Source organism: Salvelinus fontinalis, chromosome 1, assembly GCF_029448725.1.
Source record: "Salvelinus fontinalis isolate EN_2023a chromosome 1, ASM2944872v1, whole genome shotgun sequence".
NCBI lineage: Eukaryota > Metazoa > Chordata > Actinopteri > Salmoniformes > Salmonidae > Salvelinus > Salvelinus fontinalis.
The window spans coordinates 65,088,735-65,105,595 of record NC_074665.1 but is presented as its reverse complement, the minus strand read 5'-3'; the positions used below and the strand labels follow the sequence as shown (position 1 = coordinate 65,105,595).

General features: G+C 43.8%; 2 protein-coding genes across 5 annotated transcripts in view; both read left to right on the top strand.

Annotated features, from left to right (window-relative positions):
• On the top strand, nucleotides 1–6,860 carry LOC129859840 (rho GTPase-activating protein 19-like). Its single transcript, XM_055930012.1, has 11 exons — nucleotides 1–381; nucleotides 775–1,010; nucleotides 1,214–1,294; nucleotides 1,783–1,992; nucleotides 2,582–2,808; nucleotides 2,995–3,081; nucleotides 3,370–3,435; nucleotides 3,861–4,043; nucleotides 4,442–4,537; nucleotides 4,640–4,753; nucleotides 5,233–6,860. Exons 1-11 carry the CDS (start codon nucleotides 347–349, stop codon nucleotides 5,287–5,289), a joined length of 1,392 nt encoding a protein of 463 aa, XP_055785987.1. The 5' UTR covers nucleotides 1–346; the 3' UTR covers nucleotides 5,290–6,860.
• Nucleotides 6,861–9,864: 3,004 nt separating this feature from the next.
• Nucleotides 9,865–16,861, top strand: part of LOC129859823 (slit homolog 1 protein-like) — a 207,429-nt gene continuing 200,432 nt past the window's right edge. For all 4 annotated transcript variants that reach the window (XM_055930001.1, XM_055929993.1, XM_055929983.1 and 1 more), the window contains exon 1: nucleotides 9,865–10,502. In XM_055930001.1, coding sequence (XP_055785976.1) covers nucleotides 10,300–10,502 — 203 coding nt within the window. In that variant the 5' untranslated portion in view covers nucleotides 9,865–10,299. The remainder of the gene's footprint in view (nucleotides 10,503–16,861) is intronic.

Below are 16,861 nucleotides of genomic sequence, written 5' to 3'. Positions count from 1 at the left end.
ACCGTGCACTCCTTCTAAACAAAGCAATTTAAAAAATAATTTGGGAAAAAGTGTTTCAACCTTAGTGCACTGTGTTCGTAACACATTTTAGTTTTGGGAACAGAAAAATGTATTGAGATCAGATGTTTCATCGATGAGAAAATGAGCAGAACGTTTGACTAGTTTAGCCTACTTCCATCCTTTCCAACGACCCGCGACTGGACTTCCTCTCACTACCATGTTTGGTGGTGCAAAAAAAAGCCCTTGTGAGGTGTCTGATTACCCCTTCAGTATGTGGTGCTGATGGTAGTTTCAATATCCAAGGAGGCGGGGCAAGGAATGGAACAGCGGAAGATTCAAAACGGACATGGCGGCCGAAAAAGAAGCCAACGAAAACAAAAGGTAGGCATATCACCAAACAATTGTGACCGCCAAACAGTTTGCACTGTGCATGATAACATAATTACACTCGTTATGTGGACATGACTGTTGCTATCGCTCAGATACGCCTAATGTTACTCAACCAGCTGGAGAGCTAGATTGTAATAGCAACTAGCTAGCTAACTTCCCTAGCAATTGTAGCTACGTTCGTTACTATCCAGATACATACTTGATCGTTATAATGGGTTTTCAAATTGGTATTTCCAAGACCTTAGTTGATTGTTGGCTCTTTAACAAAGCGGGTCTGAACATTATTTTTAGCTAACATTAAGTAGTTAATTAGCTACTAAACAATAACAACCAGACTATTTGTCTCCACTCTCTCCCCTCCCACCCCGGGTGGACCGTGTGCAGTGTAGTGAACTCTCAGGACCCTGCACCCCAGCCGGTCATCTTCAACCCAGAATTCTTTGTGGAGCGTCTGAAACATGAGCGTCCCCAGGTGTTCACAGAGCTGGTCCTCAGTAACATCACCAGGCTCATAGACCTGCCAGGGGATGAGTTTGCCCAGCTCACAGGAGAGGCAGACCCCAGACTGCCCACAGCACACACAGGCTTCCTACGCTCTCTCAACTTCCTCAAACGCAAAGGTGAATTTACCGTAATGTTGTGTACTCTACACACACACACACACACACACACACACACACACACACACACACACACACACACACACACACACACACACACTGAGTCTGTGCATTTCAGTCTGTGCATTTCAAATTTTGCAGTCTGCATTTCAAATGTCCTGTTCTGTCCATTCACTACAAACCTTTTTTGTGGTGATTTCCAGATAAAGGAGTGGTGTTTGGTGCTCCTCTGACGGAGGAGGGCATAGCACAGATCCACCAGCTGATTGAATACCTCAGCAAGAGTGAGTTCTACAGTTATTCCATCTTTACAAGCTCACCTTTCAGCCTGCATCTAGAAAGAAACATATCATTTGCTTTCTCAACGTTTTGTAGAAGTGTTCTAATTTTACCAGTTCATGTCCTATTTCTGTCCTCAAAATCCTGGCTGGAGCACCTAATAGGCGTTCTGTGCGTTAGTTTCTGTCCCAGTCTGTCTAGTGTTAATATCTAGTCTTTAAGTCTGAGCGCTGAATGAGTGAGTAGGTATGAGCTCATGGTCTATTTCCTGCTCTAGTGCTGTCATCGTCTGAAAGTGGACACTGGGATAGAGCAGGGGAGTCAATAATTAATCTGAAAACACTTTACTCTCTCCTTTTTTCTGTTTCTGTCTGTTCTTTATTTTGCATTTCTCAGTTTGCCTCCCCATTAACTCGCCACTGCATCTCTCACTCTCACACACCTAATTATCTATTCCCCTTCTCTCTATCCATCTGTAATCCCTCTCTCTAAGACCTCCATGTGGAGGGGTTGTTCCGTGTGCCAGGCCACAGCCTGCGGCAGGCGGCCCTACGAGAGATGTTGAACGCCGGGACAGAGATAGACCTGGAGGCTGGGGACTTCCATCCTAATGATGCTGCCACCCTGCTTAAAGCTTTCCTAGGAGAACTGCCTGAACCCCTACTCACACACAGACACTACCACGCCTATCTGAAGATAGCAGGTAACACACACAACAAGCCATATAACCTAAATATACACGGAGTACACCCCCTTGCCCTCAGAACAGCCTTAATTTGTTTGGGCAAGGACTCTACAAGGTGTCGAAAGCATTCCACAGGAATGGGCCAATGTTGACTCCAATGCTTCCCACGGTTGTTTCAAGTTGGCTGGGTGTAAACACAGGAAACTGTTGAGAGTGGAAAAACCAAGCTGCGTTGCAGTTCTTCACACAAACCGGTGTGTCTGGTACCTATTACCATACCCAGTTCAAAGGCACTTAAATCTTTTGTCTTGCCCATTTACCCTCTGAATGGCACACATGCACAATCCATGCCTCAATTGTCTCAATGTTTAAAAATCTTCTTTAACCTGTCTCCTCCTCTTCATCTACACTGATTTGAAGTGGATTTAACAAGTGACATCAATAAGGGGTCATAGCTTTCACCTGGATTCACCTGGTCACCTGTCATGGAAAGAGCAGGTGTCCTTAATGTTTTGTATGCTCAGTGTAAGTGTTAAATTTAAAACTATTTGTGGATGCAAGTCTGCCAAATATACATATTATTTTCATAACTTTTGGTTATCTCCAGAGCTGACCCAGTTTGATGAGAAGGGGAACAAGACTTCAGTACCGGATAAGGAGCGTCAGATCGAGGCCTTCCAGCTGCTGTTCATGCTGCTGCCTCCAGCCAACCACAGTCTGCTCAAACTGCTCTTGGACCTGCTCTACCACACCGCTCGCAACCAGCACAACAACAAGATGTCTGCCATCAACCTGGCCACCATGGTGGCTCCACACATCATCTGGCCCAAACACGTACGTCTAGTTCAAACCAAAGTTTATTGGTTGCGTACACAGTTTAGCAGATGTTACTAGCTCTTAACAATGCAGTAAAATGTCAAACAAAACAATCCCTTTCTCTCTCCCTCCCTCTCACCATTCCTCTCTCCCATTAGTTGATTATTGTTGTCTTTACTCATTAGTATTGTGTGTCTTTTCCAGGTGCAAGCCAGTGACCTCCAGGGGAACATTAAGAAGCTAAACAACGCAGTGGCTTTCCTCATCAAGCACTCACAGAAACTCTTCAGGGTGAAAATTGACTGGCTACCATTCATTCTCCAGTAGCCATTTGTAATCAATATCCCTATTCATTACCCTCCCCTCTGTCGCACTCAATCCTCTGCTTTCTGGAACAATAACTGGCTGGGGATTTTCACCTGAGTCAATACTGTCTGTCTGCGTCAGTCAATCATTTCACATGTCAATCACAGTTTGGTATAGTTTGGTCAACTGAAACCTGTGAGTTTAGTGTGTCTAAATAAGTCTTGTTTGTCTAAAAAATGACAAAGGTGGTAATTTTGTGTGTTTTTACTCAAGGCTCCTGTGTATGTCAAAGAACATGCCCACATGCATTTTAAAGGATCAACCACCTCCCAGTTTACGGTGAGTACACTACAGAAACTCCCAGTTTACGGTGAGTACACTACAGAAACTCCCAGTTTACGGTGAGTACACTACAGAAACTCCCAGTTTACGGTGAGTACACTACAGAAACTCCCAGTTTACGGTGAGTACACTACAGAAACTCCCAGTTTACGGTGAGTACACTACAGAAACTCCCAGTTTACGGTGAGTACACTACAGAAACTCCCAGTTTACGGTGAGTACACTACAGAAACTCCCAGTTTACGGTGAGTACACTACAGAAACTCCCAGTTTACGGTGAGTACACTACAGAAACTCTGTCTAGTTGATTTCGATCACTATTTGACTGTGTCGGGCGACCTAAATCGATCATGTCTTCTATCAGGGAATATCTCAAACTCAGCGAAGACCTGTTATCAATTCACTCATCTCCTCTCTACCAGGATGGCCTGGCTCTGTGTGGTGGGGGTGCTCACCCCTCCCCCTCTAAGAGGGCTGGTGAGGCTGTGACGTGTACAGACGGGACCACCAACAGTAACACACACACTGAGCTGGCCCTCAGAGAGCTTTACCAACAGGTCAGCAGCATGCCTGAGTCTGCCAAGAAGAAGAAACTCATCAGACAGGTGGGACATACACACGCCTACACCTGTATTTGCGGAATGTGCAGAAATAATGAGTGTTTGTCCAAAAGGGTGGCAGGTAGCCTAGCGGTTAAGAGCGTTGGGCCAGTAACCGAGAGGTCGCTGGGTCAATTCCCTGAGCCGACTAGGTGAAAAATCTGCCAACGTGCCCTTGAGCAAGGCACTTAATTCTAATTGTTCCACGGTCGCCGTCAATAATGTCTGATCGCTGGCCGTGACCACACTCTCAGAAGGTTTCTCGGGAGTGGAATATGAAAAAGAAAAAAAACATTTCACATGCATATAATACACACTTGTGAAATAGGACAAATGTAAGAACCCACCTAATTATTATCATCATTATTATTAAGGCTTTCGCTGTTTTTGTGTGTGTTGTGTAGTTTGCTAAGCAGGTCCCTGGGACGCCATTGAGTGACCAACAGACACTGTACTCGCATAGGAAACATTGCCGCTCACGCTCCTTTGGAGGAATCAGGGTATCATCAATTATTTCAAATAATAGCTATATGTTCTGTCAATCCCAGGAAGATGTTAGACAGGATGTGTGATTTTGGAAGCTATGTTTGTGTGTGTACCAGAGGAGAGCGTTAGGTACCCAGGGCCCGGTGGAGACGGCTAGCAGTAGCCTGGTGACTCCAGGATCCAGCAGCTCAGCAGACAGACAGGAGAAGGAGGACAGCAGCTTTGGATGGGTAAGTACTATACACCACTCCATAGCTGAGTCACTGTATGTGTGCGTAATAGGAGCGGTATAGTGAAGTGTTACTTTGTCTCAGGTTCAAACCAAACAAATGAAACTGTCTGTTTGCCTGGTGAGCAGCATGATTCACAGCTATAAACCTGTCACCAGTGGGTGACTGCGTCGTTCTCCCCATTACTAATATGATAATAATGGTAGAATATGGTCATAATATGGTCATTTAGAGTGACATATATATGCAACCCACAGCCCTGGTGAGCCAGTTAAACCATGACTACTGCATTGTGGTATGGATGGAGTGTCTTACTGTTAGCTCACCAACCAGTGGCTAACCACAGGACAAACTCCCTCCCTCAACTCTCCCCAATGGGGTTTATTTGAGTGACATTGTCGGATGGGTTTGTAGAAGGTTAAGTAGAACGGACATAACTCTCAAATACATTAGGTTGTTCTCTCTCTCTTCTCTCTCAGGATTCCTCGTCTCTTAAAAGGATGTGCTTCTCGCCAACGCAGGAGACGTCGGTCTAGCAGTCAGCTCATCTCATCCACAACTTTCTCCTCTCACTCTCAAAAACATTTCTCTAACTTGGTTTTAAAATGAATCTTTTAACTAACAGGGAGACGCCCTGAGACAGTTAAACAGTCAAGTCATTTACAAGCCAAGTAATGTGTTGTCTTAAAAGCAGTAGAACCATGCTTGGCCAGTGATCATGTCTTGTCTTAAAAGCAGTAGAACCATGCTTGGCCAGTGATCATGTCTTGTCTTAAAAGCAGTAGAACCATGCTTGGCCAGTGATCATGTCTTGTCTTAAAAGCAGTAGAACCATGCTTGGCCAGTGATCATGTGTTGTCTCTTCCTTGTTCTATTTGGAAAGAGACATGAACACCTTGGTCATTCTGGTCAAGTAGGACTTGGAATGACTAGAAAAACCAGTGAGAACCAAATTAAAACCCACATTTCTGTGGTTTGTGTTTTGAGTTAGTTACTACTGTGTAGAGCATGCCATGTGGACAAACGTCTCAGGTAGGTAGAAGTAACCTGGATCTATAGGGAGTTTGCACTGGTTTGTAGTAAATTACAAAGGATGGTAAAATTCTGATTGACTACACGTTTAAGCTAAGCAAAGTGTTTTGAGTGCCTTAAAATTATATTAGCAAAGTAGTACAGTTAATGTGTGATGCATTATAGTGAATCTTTATTTAAGCCTGTAAGTCCCATTGAGAGAGTTTGTGGAGGCAGTAGCATTGTCTAAAATGTTCAGACTGAGCAGAGGTGAGTGTGAAAGAAAGATGGAGGGAGAGATGAGTGAGAGTAAAGTCTTGGACCATGGTATGTAGGGCTATGACTGGTTTTCCTGGTCTGGTCATGTGTTAAGGAAAACCTAGTAGACGTGAATGAGACCGTAGTAGCTAATGGTCTGTTGTTATTACAACTGGTGTGAACTCACTGTTGCTTTGTTTGGGAGTGTTTCTTTAGCCACGGTCTTAATCTGTCAACACTGTGATTATTATTTTCTCTATTTAAATACTTTTTTCATTTTTACTGTGTTTTGTATTTTTTACTTTTTCTTGAGACTACAGCCAAAATGTGTATTAATGGCCCCTTTTTTTTATCCGCTTATGTTTTATGCAATATCTATGTCCTTCTTTTTGATACTGTTACAGAAATGTTTTTCTATGCAATCTGTTACAATTTTTTGTTATTTAATATCAAATGTTTTTATCCATGGTATAGGCCTATCTGCATTGGTTCTGTTTATAGCTATTTTCAAAACCAGTCAGACATTGAGTGCTGAATCCTGACAAGATTCAACCATATCTTCACACAAATCCTCTACCAACATACATTTTTTTTTTTTTTACGGAAATATTGAATAACTTACATCTGTTTTAACGATTTCCTTTTTCTAGTGGCAACATTAACTTTACATGTCAGTGGCATTTCCATTCTACTGATCTGACTATTGAGCATCAGAATTCTGTCTGTCAAACTGTTTCAATGTGAATGTGTCATTATTGGCATTACTGTGAAGCTATGCAACAAACTGCCATTAAAATACAATGAAACAAACATCTTTATTTCCTTTGTGGTAAAATTATTTATTTATTCAACTAGGCAAGTCAGTCAAGAACACATTTTTATTTACAATGACGGCCAAACCCTCCCCTAACCTGGACGACGCCAGCAGCATACCACCCTGCATACCACTGCTGGCTTGCTTCTGAAGCTAAGCAGGGTTGGTCCTGGTCAGTCCCTGGATGGGAGACCAGATGCTGCTGGAAGTGGTGTTGGAGGGCCAGTAGGAGGCACTCTTTCCTCTGGTCTAAAAAAAATATCCCAATGCCCCAGGGCAGTGATTGGGGACACTGTCCTGTATAGGGTGCCGTCTATCGGATGGGACGTTAAACGGGTGTCCTGACTCTCTGAGGTCATTAAAGATCCCATGGCACTTATCGTAAGAGTAGGGGTGTTAACCCCGGTGTCCTGGCTAAATTCCCAATCTGGCCCTCAAACCATCATGGTCACCTAATAATCCCCAGTTTACAATTGGCTCATTCATCCCCCTCCTCTCCCCTGTAACTATTCCCCAGGTCGTTGCTGCAAATGAGAACGTGTTCTCAGTCAACTTACCTGGTAAAATAACGGTAAAATAAAAACGCTGGGCCAACTGTGCGCCGCCCTGTGGGACTCCCGATCACGGCCGGTTGTGATACAGCTCGGGATCGCAACATGGTCTCTAGTGACGCCACTCGGGAGCTCTTATTGGTTGTGTGAAATATTGATAATCAACAGCGGCGCTACTGGGAAGCTATGCAACAAACCGCTGTTAAAAGACAATGAAACAAACATCTTTATTTCCTTTGTGGTAAAATGTGTTATTGGTTGTGTGAAATATTGATAACAGAGGCAATGTTTTAAACTGAGACAATGTCATGCTGAAGATTGAATAACATGGCAAGGTTTTATTTAATGTACATGTTTGAATATTTACGTAATTCACAGGTATTTAGTGAATATTTAGTTCTCTTTCGTTTTGTCTGCAAAACTGCCTGGAACTAGTGACCGGTCTGCAGTGACTGAGTGCAGTTTAGTTTTTAACCACAAGATGGAGCACTTGAGATGCAAATGCTCAGCCTTTTGTAAAGATGCCCTGAAATCAGTAGATGTTTAGTGTTATCTTTTCTCACAATTATTTTTCAGCTTGGAAACATGGAGAATTGTTTTTTAACTCTGTCTCTACTTTGTTATAACTGAGATGTTTAGAAAAAGTGAATATACATTGCAGTAAGAGTTTTTATCTTGTCCCTGGTAGTTTATGAAAGTGTGATATCATACACTTTCCTTACATTCCAGGAGCAAAAGTCTAAATTAAAATGTATCTATTTTTGTCTGCAGTTTACTTTTCTCCTGGACATTTTGTGAGTAAGGAGAGGGTTATGAAAGAAAGAGGGACAAGGAACTGAGAAGTTATCCACAATGCAGGTGGTTGGAATGTGTGAGTCATGATTGTGTTGTTGCATGTTTGCTATTAGAAGTATACGCTGTGCACCTGTGTGTGTGCACATGCCGCTTAATGTGTGTGTGTCGTGTATATGTTGTACACAGGTTTTACAAACCTCCAGCAGGGGACTTCTGCCTCTCTCAGGTCCTGTAAATACACAACAGGACAGCAGTGACCGTGCTGGAAATACCAATGGTCACTACTGTATGTAGTTACCAGGTCAAACTTGGGTTTAATTTAGAATGTGTTCTCCACACAGTTTGGCCCATTCTCAGTCAGACACACATCCATGCCAAACTTTGGTTTTAGAAGTGGGGGAGACATAACTTATTATTTTTATCCAGTCGGAGAAACACTCCAAACAGCCTACATGACCACTCGGAGGCAAACCATTGCCTCATTTTGTCATTCCAATCACATTCCAATGATAAAACTGTGGGGGACCAAAATACAATTTTAGTATGTGGGTTGGACATGTCCCCAGTGAAAGTTGCGTACCTGATACATAGTAGTGTTTAAGAATAATTAAAAAACTTCACACAACTCTTCTATTTTCTCCATTTAGTAAACTCTAGTTACTACTAAATTACTTCACAATTACTACACAAACAAAAGAGACATGCGCCTGAGCCTTGCAGTTGACTTATTTTATTTCCTACATGAGTTGTGGTACTGTCTGCTGTTTGCTAGTTCTCCGCTTAAGTGCAAATTGGTGTCGTCCCTTCCCACATCTAGGACAAACAGAGAGGTGTGTGAGTGTATTCCATTCACAGCTCTGTAAGAGAGTGGAGGGACAGGGAGAGACGCCCTAAATACCACCCTCTCCCCTGTGTTCAGGACCCATGTTAGGAAGATCTATACACCACTGACACTTTTACTGGGCCAGATGGATCACTCTCTCTCTACTACGTGTGTCTGGCGGGGCCTAGGAAGGACGGAACACACTTCTTTTTTGGTTTGTACAGTACCTCATCTCCATCAGTTTCTCTCTTTTTCTCCTCCTTTTTTCTTTGTCAGCCAGAGATTGGGCTTCCAGGGTTCTTCAGGTTCTGTTGTAGTGTTTTTACGTTGGGATGGTTCCACCACAGTGCATGCAGGAAGAGATGAAGTGGAGGGTCTGACACAGTCAGCTGTGCAGAGCCGGAGCACAGAAGTCTTTATTTCATTGTTTGGAGAGAGGTTGGAGACTAACCTCCTCCTAGCCACCACTGAGGACTTCAACAGTACTAATGTCCAAGTCCTTATATTACGTGGTCATATATGTATTTATACACACATATACGTACACGTACACAGTCCTTTGTGATACTGGGGACAGGGGTTGAACAGTGTCACACAAGTTACTGCTCTCTGCTCTATATGGGCTGCCTGGAGGCAAGCCTGGGAGAGAATGAAACAGAGAATAAAGGCCAGAGAGAGAGTTGTGAGGGTGAGAATAAGAGAGAAAATGAGGGACTAAAAGACAGATTGAGAGAGAATGAGAGAGTTCAGGCAGGGTTCTGTGGGGGGGGGGGGGGGGGGGGGGGGTGTTGTGTGAGGAGGGAAGGAGGAGGGGGAGGGGTGGAGTCAGGGGTCTGCTATTTGTAGCTCCTTGTGATGGATGACTGCTGTGTGTGTAGGAGAGAGAGATAGGATTTTCTTCATTCTGCTCTATCCCCATTCCCCCTAGTCAGACAAGCAGAGCAGAGCGGGACAGAGAGAGAGAGAGAAGAGTCGTGAGCGAACGAGTGCAGAACAGAACAACTCCACAAAGAGAAGAGAGAGGTGGATAGTTCCCTTTGCAAGGAAAGAAAGAGAGAAGAAAATCAAGCCTTTCAGAATACATTACCAACTGAGGACAGGACTTATTTCTAGCCCTGTTTTATGTTGTAACAGTGAGGTTTCTTTCTCATTATACGAGAGCCTACACACTGATTGTAAAAAACTTGTACTGTGTAGTAGGAATTGGGGTATTTGCAGAGAGAAGGAGAAAGAAAGAGAAAAGGCTTTTTTGGAGCCAGGTTTTGAGAAGCAGGAGGCTGCAGTCGTGGAGATCATGCCCGGTAGAGGAGCTTGTTCTGGGGCAGGCGTGGGGAGGTTGCCTGGGTACTGGGTGTGTGTGCTGGTTCTCTGTGCCCTGGTGACAGGCTATGTCAGAGCGTGCCCTGCCCTGTGTACCTGCAGTGGCACCACGGTGGACTGCCATGGGCTGGGCATCAAAACCATGCCCCGGAATATACCCCGCAACACAGAGAGACTGTAAGTATTTACTTCTGTACCATACCATACCTGTCTGTGTTTGTGTGTCCCCGTCTGTCCCTCTGTCTGTTTGGTTCTTTACTATATGTGTGTGTTTGTCTGTCTGTCTGTCTGTTTGTCTCTTTACTATATGTGTGTATTTGTCTGTCTGTCTGTTTGTCTCTTTACTATATGTGTGTATTTGTCTGTCTGTCTGTTTGTCTCTTTACTATATGTGTGTATTTGTCTGCCTGTCTGTTTGTCTCTTTACTATATGTGTGTATTTGTCTGTCTGTCTGTTTGTCTCTTTACTATATGTGTGTATTTGTCTGCCTGTCTGTGGTTCTATGTCTCTGTGTGTCTGTTTCTGTGTGTGTGGTGGCGCACATGACTTTGCTGAAACAGAGAGAGAACAATAGCCCTGAGTGGTGTGTGTGTGTGTGTGCGCGTGCATAGCATTCCAGTCAGGTATAAATAGGCATGAGAGACTGGAAAGAGCCGGAGCAGATGTATGCCGTTCATGTGTCCATAATTTACATACCTGCCGTTGTTGTGTGTGTGTGTGTGTCTACAGGCTCACACATACATGTACACATGTTCACCGCAAAATGTGGAAATGCTCCAGTAATTAGTTTAATATAATTACTACAATTGACTGTTGATCTTCACTATTTCCCCTTTTCTATGCGGCAAAATGTTACTGTGAGATGATTAAATCAGTAAACTTCTAATTGATGTGGTGGTATGGCATATGTATTTACGGTATAAGCTGAATTTCACTACATATTTGCATATTTTTTATTTCAATCTTCTCTATTAAAATGATACATTGTTAATTTGACTCCCTGTAGACGAGATGTAAATGTTAGCCTACATTCTGTTGGTTTCAGGACACTGTGTTCTCCTGATGATATAGTTAGTTCCCTATCTGCAGACTGGATCCTCTCTTTCCCTCTCCTGCACCGGCCCTCCCTCCCTCTTGCAGACCCCCCTTTCCACAAATTGTTAAATCATGTAGAAAATTAAGCAAATCTGCTCCCTAAGTGTGTCCTGCCTGTGAGAAGATCTGCTAGACGTCTTGTACCAGGAAGGAGAAAGTGGAGGGATGATGAGAGAAATGGAAAGAGATTTCTCCTTTTATGGATTTCCTTTTGAAATATTAATCGGTAAATCAGTGGTGAGGAGGAGGGGAGGAGAGGTGAGGGAAATAGATTGTTCTGTTTCAGCTTCTAGAATAGCTCAGATGAATAAAATATGTTGTGGGAATGGAGGAGAGAGAGAGAGGAGAGCAGAGGAGAGAAACACTTGTGTCAGAAGCAGCGTTTGCGTAGCGGGAGCTGACTGCATATTTCATGAACTCCATATTTCATTTCTAAGAACACCTTTTTGTAGCGGATGCATGTGTCAGAGCTGCTTGTGTGTTCACAGACAGAACACACACACAGACACACGCTTGGGACATTTTGTAGGGGGAAACATGATGATTTTGTGGTTTCCTTTTACATGAACAGCCGAATGCACTGAGAGTGTACCGTAGTTAAACTGAAGTGTGTTTTATGTGTTGCAGTTAGTTTATGCATGTGTAGGTCATGTATACTAGCTGTTATACCTGCAATTTGTAATGTGATTTCATGCTTCAAACCATCTTGCTAAATAGGATGGATTTCTGTGCCTCTCTAAATGCTTCTGTCTCTGTGTCTGGCAGACTCACTCTTTGACGGTTAGACTTTTAAGTTGTCAGTGTGTGCGTATGCCGTGCAGATTTTATTATTTGGTAGCCAAGCGTTTAAAGCTTTCTGTCAATGCCCGCGCGCGTGTGTGGTGCGTGTGTGTATGTCATGTAGAAGGTTATTGGTCTCCATGAATTGGTTAGTTAACAATATAAACTCTCTGTAATCCAGGGCTGGTATATAGGGTGATTCATCAAGATGATTGAACAAGTCAACCCCCCCCCCCCCCCACCCGCTGGTCCGCTGGGTCTGTGTGTGTGGAAACACCGCTAAGGCTGATAATAGTGCAATATTGCTGAGGGGTACTGAGGTAGACAACTACCGGGGCAGAGTACAGGCCTTTACATTGACTTCAGGTGGAGAGAGGGGAAGGTGTGAAGGAGGTTAGAGGGACACAGCCTGTCTGGACAAGCTTTATTGGCCAATCCTGGACTGCTGGGGCGATTTGGGGGGAAAGTGTGTGTGAACGATGTGTGTTGGTCGGTGGACCATAAGTATGTGTGTGTGTGTGATTTGGGGGAGGTCTTGACACTGACTGCAGTTTCCCATTTACACTTGTCACTGTGGGTTTGGATCAGCCCTGACCTCTGACCTCCACAGACTGTATCTCAGCTTAGCTCCAGGTGTTAAAATCACACCACGCTACACACACACCTTCTCCTGCCGTGGCTAGGATGTCTTCAGCCTTAGTCCAACTCACAAACAAACCTCTCTGCATCACTATGCCATGAATTGGTTTGTATAGGCCTGATGCAATTCAACAGGTATTTAAACATGACATATTTTGGTACACACGCATAAACACACATATCCCACAAGTTTCAGAAATGGCCGTCCCTAGCTTGCATCTATTTCTCTATTACCATCTCTTCTTATCTGTGTTATCTCTCTAATGGATCTATTGATCCAGCTATGGCTGCTGGACAGCTCTGATAACACTGTGGACTATCTGTGTGGAGTGGCAATGAGCTGATAATGGGATTGGAATGACTGGGCTGGCCTCGTTCATCCTCTCTACAGCAGAATACAGCTCTCCAGACACCTCAGGGTCAGACTCATCGCAGTGTTGTCTCTCTTATTTACAATGTGTGCTTTGTCCTATATTTTATTTTTAATCTCAGCCCCCTCAGGAGGCCTTTTGCCTTTTGGTAGGCCGTCATTGTAAATACAAATTTGTTTTTAACTGACTTGCCTATTTTTTTATTTAACTAGGCAAGTCAAACCATCATGGTCACCTAATAATCCCCAGTTTACAATTGGCTCATTCATCCCCCTCCTCTCCCCTGTAACTATTCCCCAGGTCGTTGCTGCAAATGAGAACGTGTTCTCAGTCAACTTACCTGGTAAAATAAAAAAAATAAAAAAAATTAAGAACAAATTCTTATTTACAATGACGGCCTACCCCGACCAAACCCGGACGACACTGGGCCAATTATGCGCCACCCTATGGGACTCCCAATTACGGCCGGATGTGATACAGCCTGGAATCGAACCAGGGACGGACTGCAGTGACGCCTCTTGCACTGAGATGCAGCGCCTTAGACCGCTGTGCCACTCGGGAGCCTGTGTTGGGCCTAGTTAAATAAAAATAAATGAAAAAATTATGTGTATTTCTGGCTGGTGTGTGTGTGTCTGAAGGGTAGTGTTAGTAGAAGATTATCTTTATGCCAGAGAATGCCCTGCTCTGAGATACGGTAGGGTGTTGGACTCACCCCAGACAAGCCTGGGCTCCATGTGCATTCGTTGTCTACAGTCTGTCTGACTGTACGTCTGTCTGTCTGTCTGTCTGTCTGTCTGTCTGTCTGTCTGTCTGTCTGTATGTGTGTACATGTACAGTACCAGTCAAAGTTTACATTTTTTATTACAATTTTCTACATTGTAGAATAATAGTGAAGACATCAAAACTATGAAATAACACATATGGAATAATGTAGTAACCCAAAAAGTCTTAAACAAATGGATATATTTGAGATTCTTCAAAGTAGCCACCCTTTGCCTTGATGACAGCTTTGCACACTTGGCATTCTCTCAACAAGCTTCACCTGGAATGCTTTTCCAACAGTCTTGAAGGAGTTCCCACATATGATGAGCACTTGTGTGCTGCTTTTCCTTCACTCTACGGTCCAACTAATACCAAACCATCTCAATTGGGTTGAGGTCGGGTGATTGTGGAGGCCAGGTCATCTGATGCAGCACTCCATCACTCTCCTTCTTGGCCAAATATCCCCTACACAGCCTAGAGGTGTGTTGGGTCATTGTCCTGTTGAAAAACAAATGATATTCCCACTAAGTGCAAACCAGATGGGATGGTGTATCGTTGCAGAATGCTGTGTTAACCATGCTGGTTAAGTGTGCCTTGAATTCTAAATAAATCACAGACAGTGTCACCAGCAAAGCACACCCACACCAACACACCTCCTCCTCCATGCTTCACGGAGGGAACTTCACATGCGGAGATCATCCGTTCACCTACTCTGCGTCTCACAAAGACATGGCGGTTGTAACCAAACATCTCAAATTTGGACTCATCAGACCAAAGGACAGATTTCCACCAGTCTAATGTCCATTGCTCGTGTTTGTTGGCCCAAGCAAGTCTCTTCTTCTTATTGGTGTCCTTTAGTAGTGGTTTATTTGCAGCAATTCAACCATGAAGCTCTGATTCATGCAGTCTCCTCTGAACAGTCTTCTCTGAACAGATATGTCTGTTACTTGAACTCCGTGAAGCATTTATTTTGGCTGCAATTTCTGAGGCTGGTAACTCTAATGAACTTATCCTCTGCAGCAGAGGTCTTTCTTTCCTGTGGCGGCCCTCATGAGAGCCAGTTTCATCATAGCGCTTGATGGTTTTTGCGACTGCACTTCAAGAAACGTTCAAAGTTCTTGACATTTTCCGGATTGACTGACCTTCATGTCTTAAAGTAATGGACTGTCGTTTTTCTTATTTGAGCTGTTCTTGCCGTAATTTTTACCAAATAGGGCTCTCTTCTGTATACCACCCCTACATTGTCACAACACAACTGATAGGCTCAAACACATTAACAGGGAAAGAAAAATTATTCCATAAATAACTTTTAACTAGACACACATGTTAATTATAATGCATACCTCATGAAGCTGGTTGAGAGAATGCCAAGTGTGTGCAAAGCTGTCATCAAGGCAAAGGGTGGCTCCTTTGAAGAATCTCAAATATAAAATATATTTTGATTTGTTTAACACTTTTTTGGTTACTATGTCATTCCATGTGTTATTTCATAGTTTTAATGTCTTCACTATTATTCTACAATGTAGAAAATTGTAAAAAATAAAGAAAAACCCTTGAATGAGTAGGTGTGTCCAAACTTTTGACTGGTACTGTATGTGTGTATATGAGTATGTACTTGTGTGAGATAATAAAGAATGGAATAGATAGATTCATGTGGGGGAGCTTGGAGACTTTGATGGCCAGGTTTTTTCCAGGGCTGTGCCAGTGTGTGTGTGTGCACATTCATGCATGTTTGTGTGTGCCAGGGGATGCCTGCAGTGTTTTTGGCACCACCCCACAGCCGGTATAAGTGACAGTTCTCTGCTCATCTGATCCATAATTTACTCTTGACAAGAGAGAGAGAAAGAGGGAGGGGATAGAGAGAGGGTTCTGGGGAGATGGGGAGGGAGGGAGAGAGAGGGTTCCGGGGAGATGGGGAGGGAGGGAGAGAGAGAGGGTTCTGGGGAGATGGGGTGGGAGGGAGACAGGGATGGTATTGTGGATGAGTAAGAGAGAGAGTGATAACAGAGAGGAGAGAGAGAGAGAGAAAGAGAGAGAGAGAGAGAGAGAGAGAGAGAGAGAGAGAGAGAGAGAGAGAGAGAGAGAGAGAGAGAGAGAGAGAGAGAGAGAGAGAGAGAGAGAGAGGGGGAATGAAGGATAGATGAGGGTTGGGAGAGGTTGGCAGGGACAGAGGTGTTAATCAGCGATGAAGGGATTACCACCTCCTGACAAAAGAGAGAGAGAGACATACATCCACCCTCCCAGCCCCATGGCCAAAAAAGCTAATGAATGAATAAATGAGGTTTAAGAGGACAAAAGCAGGTCTTCTCCTGCGGCAGACTGTTCAATCAGGTTTGTATTTTTTACGACACCATTTCTGTCCTAATCTTTCTAGAGAGGAATGCTTAATGTTGGAATGAGGGCCGTTCAGATAATGTTTGTGCTGAAATTACAGGGCTGGAACAAAATGTAGTGCAGTGTGAGTTGTTTTGTTCCCCTGTTTAATTCCTGTGCTGAAACATTGAGAAACCTCTTCTTTTCTCTTCTTGACTTGAAGTGCAGATATGTCAGGTTGGAAAGATTGTTCATCAGTGCAATGGTTCAGTAATGATCCCATCTCTATGGAGAATATTCAGCATGTGTGTGCAGCGTCTTCTCTGCAGGAGAAAATCCTTTGTGCGCATGCAAACGCACACACACACACACACACACACACACACACACACACACACACACACACACACACACACACACACACACACACACACACACACACACACACACACACACACACACACACACACACACACACACACACACACACACACACACACACAGAGATCAGTCAGTGCCCATCAAAGCCCAACACATTGGTCGACATCTGTCATACAGGACCAGAGCTGTGTGTT

What these genes read in the sequence shown, in the direction of transcription:
- LOC129859840 (XM_055930012.1), top strand. Translation starts at nt 347, where the DNA reads ATGGCGGCCGAAAAAGAAGCCAACGAAAACAAAAG. An exon ending in ACATCATCTGGCCCAAACAC is followed by an intron (nt 2,809 to 2,994) that starts GTACGTCTAGTT and finishes TGTCTTTTCCAG; the next exon opens with GTGCAAGCCAGTGACCTCCA. An exon ending in ACTCACAGAAACTCTTCAGG is followed by an intron (nt 3,082 to 3,369) that starts GTGAAAATTGAC and finishes TTTTTACTCAAG; the next exon opens with GCTCCTGTGTATGTCAAAGA.